The sequence below is a fragment of the Argentina silus genome, assembly GCF_951799395.1.
Source record: "Argentina silus genome assembly, chromosome: 4".
Lineage (NCBI taxonomy): Eukaryota > Metazoa > Chordata > Actinopteri > Argentiniformes > Argentinidae > Argentina > Argentina silus.
In genome coordinates this window covers 17,902,836-17,910,335 of record NC_139658.1, presented here as the reverse complement: position 1 = coordinate 17,910,335, position 7,500 = coordinate 17,902,836, and the positions used below count along the sequence as shown (strand labels likewise).

Sequence of the window (7,500 nt, the reverse complement as noted above, 5' to 3'; positions counted from 1 at the left end):
TTGCCCTTCACATCACAGCCCAATAATAGCCAGGCAGCATTCACTCTGATGTGATGTCCCCTAGTGTCATCTCCAAGTCACTGCACACCTACTCCTCCATGGCATTCTGCACTGTCATCTAAACACGTGCAATAATAAAACAAAAGGATTCCAATCAAACACATTTCCACAGCTTTGTATAAGATGTAGGCTAGCCTAATGCACGTTGTCACTGTCAGACTAAATTAGTAAAACACCACAAACAGATCTCATCCATGGAACAGAAACAAATGTACAGCCATAGAAACACACACAGCCACATATTTAGAAATGCATGTCGGTTTCATACACTACCCATAATTGGGAGGAGGCCACCATTCATCCCCTCTGTTGGAAATTGACAGACATGTCTAGTAATGTCAAATAGGCCTCTGTTAGGGCAATAAGCTACACAACAAATGTCTCCTCTGCTCAAGCAAACTTTCGATACTTTGTCCTCTACTGAAGATGCTGCTGTTACTTACTTTGACATTTGAGCGCCTGCGCACTGATCTGGCGACCGCACGCGTCGCACCAGTCCTGCGTAAAGGGCTTGGGCTCGAACCGGTGGCCCTCGCCCCTCTCCGCCTGCACGCGCGGGTCCTCCTCCTGCGGGAAAATGGACCAAGCTTCCCTCCGATGGCTCTCGGTACGCGCGAGTCTCACGACCCCGGTCTTGCCTTGGGTTAACCGGTCCAGCGGCAACCCCCCGGTCTCCACACCGGTTACCGACCCGGGTGGCACGCTCGACTGACCAGTGCTGCCCTGGGAAGCGCGTCTCCCCTTGGTCAAGTCCCGGTGTGAGTGCGCGCCACTGTGTCCGTTGGTAGCCGGTACGCTTGACATGACATTGGTGACAGTCTTTACTGAAACCCCCCTCCGACCACCTGTGTTTTGATTTGAGTCACACTTGATACTGCTGTTATAGTCGCTGCTTTGTATGGTTTTACCCCTCTCCTGAATCCCTGCCGAGGTTCTCACGGTGCACCCTTTCTCACTGCTGCTGGTGTCGCAGTCCATGCCCTCCTCCTCTCTGTCTCTGTCCGGGCTACGTGGCGTCTGAGCGGGCTGAGTACCGCATCCCTCCCCGGACTTCCCTCCTCCTGTCCCGGTTGTTTCTCCCTGCTGTCCAGGGGACAGTGAGTGATTTAATGACTCCACTGGTGCTGCTGAGACTGTTGGTTCCCCTCTGGTCTTTACCGACCCCTTTACCGAGCTCTTCCTGAACATCATCTCTAGTGAAGATATCCTCGTTATTTTCTTCTTCCCGCTCGCCGTTAGTTTGTGGAAGAAAAGCTGTGGTTCCGAGTCGAGGCGATGTGGACCCGGGTGCTGTCCTACCACACTCGCAGACGCCATTGCTCTGGGCTTTACGGTGCGTGTGTGTATTTGTGCGTGTGTGCTCTGAATGTAAACTAAATTGAGGCGCGAGCCAGGCATGTAGTAGTAGTGTGACGCAAGCGATGATTGTCACCGCGTTTAAATGCCACGGGCTCCAGGCACGAGCACCTTTAAAGCGGCCGCGCGCTCTAATCCACGGATTACCTTTTCATGTCAATTTAACCAAAAGGGATTAAATGTCTACTGCTATTACAACTACTACTGCTTTTGATTGAGGAGGAACAGCAGGAGCAGGGTTTGAAACATGAACGCTGTGGTCATGGGACCAGCACATACACCTGTACCATATACATTCCAGACCTCCTACTCTTGATGAGAAGAAAGAGGATGGTGGCTAGGCAACGCGTAGTTTGACATTTATATCACATCACCAAGTTCATCAACAACAGACATCGTCATACCAGAAAAACAATCTGTGAAAGATAGTAGTCGTCTGACAAAACATCTGTTGGCATTACACTGAACCTCTAAACACTTCTAAATGCATTAGTAATTGACACTGAACCTCTAAACAGTTCTCAGCATTAGTAATTGACAATCACTGTATTCCTACTGTATCCTGAAACCTTATTTCTTACATTTCTCTTTTTCACAAATTCTAATTTACTCATCTTTGCAAACTGTATCAGTCAGCAGGATGGCCATCTTTAACTGTAAGACGAAAAACAGATACATTTGTGTATGTTTGTGTATAAGGCCAATCACCATGAAACTTGGATTGGTGATTTATAATTCCAGATTGGAAGGCTGTTGACCATGGTGTGCACATGCTCACCATTTAAGTTCTTGTATGCACTTTGTTTTCACCAAGTAATTGATATACTATGTTACAAACAGCCTTGTGTCTTTTATGCCTGTACAACTTTGTGTGTGATGCCTTCTTGGCCAGGGCTCACTTGAAAAAAACAACATTTGACTTCTCTGGTTAAATAAAGAATAAATTAACAATTTTAAAAAGTAGGACAAAATGTATTGTTTGTTTAGTATTCTGTTTTGATCATTACACACAGTCTCTGCAATAAACCAGCACAGTGGTTTAAGATTAGACTGTAATTAAATCAAGCAGCCTATGAAGAAAATAGATTTCTAAAGCAAACCGTTGTACTTATCTAGTTACAAGGAGGAAAGTTTAAAAAAAATCAGTCTCACAAAACAAAACATCATCTGTTATCGGAAACCGCATGACAGGGTGAGTTCGTCCCCCCCGCAGGACAGAATTTCCCCCAGAGGTTTGCAGAACCCCCCCCCCCCCCCCAACACCACCACCTTCTCTTTCTCACACACACAGTACACACACCCTCATCTGATATGTGAAACAAGACCCAGCCATCTGACCTTTCACTTTCACACTGACAATGTGTTTATCTCACTCTGTGATGAAATCACCTATTTCATGTTCCCTCTTGTCATCTTTCCATTTGACAAGGGCCGTTGTTTATATTAATGGAGAAGTTACTGTCTACGTGTTGAATATGAAGGTGTGTTGTTGTGGTGTGTTGTTTTGGTATTGTTGTTGGTCTGTTGTGGTCTGATGGGGAATCCAGGGGTGTGGGCCTGTGAATTTCCCATATCTGAACGCTTTTTTGTGTCTCTCTGTGTCATATTCATATGGCCAGAATCCCCCCACCTCCCTCCCTCCCCCAAAAAGGAGACCAGAAGTTAGACATACTCTGTGTTTGTGTGTCCCTTGTGTGTTCAACAATGTGCTGCTTGTGTGAACACGTGTGACTTCTGTACATTCTGTACTATAGAGAAGAAGACACATTGTATGGTTCACATTGAGGACACATTGTATGATTCACATTGAGGACACATTGTATGATTCACATTGAGGACACATTGTATGATTCACATTGAGGACACATTGTATGATTCACATTGAGGACACATTGTATGGTTCAGACAGTTTATTCATGGGACAGATCAAGAGAAATCACATGACATGCCATGCATGCGTGCTCTGAATGTAATGAACGTGTGCTCTGATTGTAAACTAAATTAGCAATAGTAAACACACCATGACATCCCCAGTTTCCCCTCCTGGTTCTGCTTGATGACCACGTTTGTCCAGTGACAACAGAAGCACTGAGTATACTGTATGTGTGAGTCTCTCTAACCCCCCCCCCCCTTCCCCCCCCCCCCTATCGCTCTCTGTCTCTCTATCTCTGTAATCATCTAGTCAGCAGAATAGAGGCAGAAGTCAATATTAATCACGTTAGTCGTTTGTTGTTAAGAATTGTCCAGATAAAAGTTGCTATGGTGGAGATTAAAGGAGACGAGGTCAGGGGCTTCCACAGCAGCTGAGTTAGGAATCTAACCCAGTTACAATAACAGTCCATCACCATGGCAATCTATTAAAAATACGATAACACTAAAGGCAATAATGAGGTTTGTATTGGGCCCTTGTGTGTGTGTCATACGAGGTCTTTTCTTGCTTTCTCTTTACTAAGTGGTCTCTCTTTCTTTTCCCTTTCTCGTCTTTCTTTCTCTTTCATCTCTCTAACTACCTTACTGTGCCTTTCCCTCCCTCCCTCACTCCCTTCTCTATCTCTCTCTTTCCCACTCCCCCCTTTCTTACAAATAAAAAATGTGTCCTCAACTGCTTCATCAGCCGAAAACATAAAAACAACCTCCCACCAACATCAAGTATGTGTCCATTTACTGTTCAATTGATGAATGGCTGCTGGTCTGAAGCTTGTCAAGAATACTGTAGTGCAGATAGCATCTCTTTGATGGAGGTGCATCAGATTATATCTTGTGTCGTATACCAAAGATCCATCCTTTCTCTCTCTCCTATATATTCTGTGTCTGAGAGAGATAGAGACTGTGTGTGTGTGTGTGTGTGTGTGTGTGTGTGTGTGTGTGTGTGTGTCTGTGTGTGTCTGTGTGTGTCTGTGGTGATGTTGTCTGGTCACATTGTGGTGGGCCTGGGTAGAGCTGGCTGCAGTGTTGCTGCTGCGTTCACTACTCCCAAACTGCAGGAGACACAAACACACACATATCTGATACAACCATGCACATATACATAACCCTCTTATGGTGGATCACTAGTCAGTAGTGATCTGTACTAGTGTGAAGATTTAACTGATCCAGACTTTACAGGTCGATGTTACAGTAGGGTTAACTGACCTCTCAATGACGCTGTTGTTGCACTGAAGCTCTCTCACTACAATCTCCATCTCCTCCTTCAGACGGTGCATCCTGAACCAGTTAAACATATTATCAAACCATCAGTCTCACACCACTAACTTTACCACTGCTCATAGCCACACACTAGACAGACACACAGACACAGACATACACACCAGACAGACATACACGACAGACAGACAGAGACACACACACACACACACACACACACACACACACACACACACACACACACACACACACACACACACACACACACACACACACACACACACACACACACACACACACACACACACACACACACACACACACACACACACCTGATGACCATGTGGTCCCTGTCCTTGGGTGTGTCTGCTGTCACCTGTCCTCCTGTCCCAGGCTGCAGCCTGAGGAGGACTCTGTCCAGGGTCTGAAGGGGAGCACATGAATATGAGTTACACTATCGGCATCAGTGTGGATGATGAATACATGAATAGCCTTGACATTGTTAACAGATGAGAATAAATGAGGTTGGGGACAGCTATATGGTTTAGTATACAATTAAGGATATCTGGCTGCAGTGAGCCATTATGGGTCACGGGTTAAAGGTCAGAGGTTAACCTTGTTCTGGCGCTCCTCACACATCTCCAGGTCTTTCATCAGGCCTCGGGAGAAGCTGCTGAAGTCCTCCAGCCTGCTCCGTATCTCATGGAGAACGCTGAGACAACACAGGAGACAAGAAGAGGAATCTAATATTCTGTATACTACTGACTGTTGAAATACAAAAGCCATGACCTCGTCTGCTCAAAGCGGAAGTGAGGTAACACTGCATACTGTGTTTGTTGTTAATATTCTCTCTTCTTTTTCATATCCTTGTCTCAAGCATTTCATTTGTTCTGTTACATCTGTGAATATGTTAAATAAACCTTTATTTGATTTGAGGTCAGATAGGTCTGTGTGTGTGTGTGTGTGTGTGTGTGTGTGTGTGCGTGCGTGCGTGTGTGCGTGTGTGTGAACTCAGGACTCTGACCTGCACCATGTAGCAGCTGAGGTCAGCAGGTCTCTGTATCTCTGTAGACAGTCCTCTCTGAACAGACTCTTCACACGCTTGATATGAGATGATAGGTGGATCCTGAGAGAGACACAGGGAGGTATGACCTATCAGAGGAGATCAAAGGACCTAGTACAGCAGATCTAGTACAGCAGTTCTAGTACAGCAGTTCTAGTACAGCAGATCTAGTACAGTAGTTCTAGTACAGCAGTTATAGTACAGCAGTTCTAGTACAGCAGTTATAGTACAGCAGATCTAGTATAGTAGATCTAGTACAGCAGTTCTAGTACAGCAGTTCTAGTACAGCAGTTCTAGTAGTTCAGATATGAACAAACAGGGATGAAAAACTCACTTCTCAAACTTGTGGATCTGCTCATCGTTGTAGGCCAGCTCTAAAACAGAATCACAGGAAAGTGATTTAGCATACAACACATATGGGCAAACACACACAAGTGTAAGGCATGCAAGGGTGCACACACACACACACACACACACACACACACACACACATACTTCCGGTGAGTCTGTCCTTGCGATACAGCTTGTGGATACCCAGTATCTTCTCCAGTAGGACCTTCATCTTCTGTCGGCTGTAGAGGTCAGAGTTCAAAGTTCATATCACACACACCTCAGAACGCAGAGCTGTGTCCCCTGTGGCCCAAATCATGCACTAATTCACTACTGGTGCAGTGCAAATCTGCATGCTCTTGTATAGTGGATTTATGCACTCATGTCTGTTCTGTGGACTGTAAACCCATGGTTCCAGTCTCACCTTTTGTCATCAGCCAGACTCTCAGAGTACTTGGCCACCTCCACCTTCAGCTGCTCCAGTCGATTCTGGAACTCTCGGATCCCAGCTGTATACGCAGGCAGGTGCTCTCTGATCTATAGAGAGAACAAGGGGAGAGACCTATAACATCTCGTACGTTACTCACAAACTCTCTGATCTACAGGGGGGAGGCAATCAGTGGCAAATAGCCTGTGTGGTGTCCAAACCTCCTCCCAAACTGTTGAAATGGATTTCTCTGATATTGACTGCTTGTTGTTGGTTCTTACCAGTTGGAGCTTCTTGCTGTTGTCAGTGGAGGATGGATTCAGAGGGGGAACCTGGCCTCTGAGAAGAAGAGAGGAGAGGAGCTCAGCGGTGATAAAGTAAGCATGCTCTGCTCTCTAATGCCATCACATTCACTCTCCCACTTACAGTGTGTGTGTGTGTGTGTGTGTGTGTGTGTGTGTGTGTGTGTGCATGCGTGTGTGTGTATTGTCTCACTCACAATGTATGTAGCCTGTGTTCTGAGTGGAGGCAGGACTGTAGCCTCATGTTGACCATGCTGATACTGAGCATCGCGTCTCCACACTCCCGACACATCTTCACTCTGGGGGAAAGGTGGGGGGGGGGGGGGGGGGGAAGGAAAGAGCATGGGTGAGAGAGGGAGGGCAGAGAGCATGAATGATTGGTTTTGGATGGATTCTGTCTTTCAGCATGGTTTGGACTCTGTGTGTGTGTGTGTGTGTGTGTGTGTGTGTGTGTGTGTGTGTGAGGGAGGGGGGGAACTCACATGTAGCTGTAGTATCCATGCAGGAGCAGTTCTCTCTCTGTGTGCAATAAACGCACTATCCTCAGATACTGATGAACCACCCCTACTATGACCTACACAGGACGGGGGGAGGGGGGGGGGGAGAGAGAGAGAGAGGATCGTGAACAGGGAGGAGACAAAGGGTGGTTTAGGGGCTCAGATATGTACATTAGTCAAAAACGAAAGCTATGACTCACTGTAAGGTGTTTTACTGTAAAGGAAACATTGACAGGTTAACCCTGACTTAGAAAAGGGTTTTGGGGATATTTAAGCTTTTAGAATACGTTTCTATCTGCCACAAACCAGCCATTTTCTCTG

The 7,500-nt window shown here is 46.1% G+C and overlaps 2 protein-coding genes across 6 annotated transcripts in view; both read right to left on the bottom strand.

The window, feature by feature from the left end:
* Positions 1-1,407, bottom strand: part of rassf5 (Ras association domain family member 5) — a 31,381-nt gene extending 29,974 nt beyond the window's left edge. For both annotated transcript variants that reach the window (XM_083668933.1, XM_083668934.1), the window contains exon 1: positions 504-1,407. In XM_083668933.1, coding sequence (XP_083525059.1) covers positions 504-1,377 — 874 coding nt within the window. In that variant the 5' untranslated portion in view covers positions 1,378-1,407. The remainder of the gene's footprint in view (positions 1-503) is intronic.
* Positions 1,408-3,317: 1,910 nt separating this feature from the next.
* ikbke (inhibitor of nuclear factor kappa B kinase subunit epsilon) overlaps positions 3,318-7,500 on the bottom strand; it is an 8,622-nt gene continuing 4,439 nt past the window's right edge. For all 4 annotated transcript variants that reach the window (XM_083668421.1, XM_083668422.1, XM_083668420.1 and 1 more), the window contains exons 11-21: positions 7,165-7,256; positions 6,880-6,981; positions 6,662-6,719; positions 6,378-6,490; positions 6,119-6,195; positions 5,958-5,997; positions 5,585-5,686; positions 5,176-5,272; positions 4,893-4,984; positions 4,549-4,620; positions 3,318-4,394 (exon numbers count right to left, since the gene is read on the bottom strand). In XM_083668421.1, the coding sequence (XP_083524547.1) occupies positions 4,331-4,394; positions 4,549-4,620; positions 4,893-4,984; positions 5,176-5,272; positions 5,585-5,686; positions 5,958-5,997; positions 6,119-6,195; positions 6,378-6,490; positions 6,662-6,719; positions 6,880-6,981; positions 7,165-7,256 (909 nt within the window). In that variant the 3' untranslated portion in view covers positions 3,318-4,330. The remainder of the gene's footprint in view (positions 4,395-4,548; positions 4,621-4,892; positions 4,985-5,175; positions 5,273-5,584; positions 5,687-5,957; positions 5,998-6,118; positions 6,196-6,377; positions 6,491-6,661; positions 6,720-6,879; positions 6,982-7,164; positions 7,257-7,500) is intronic.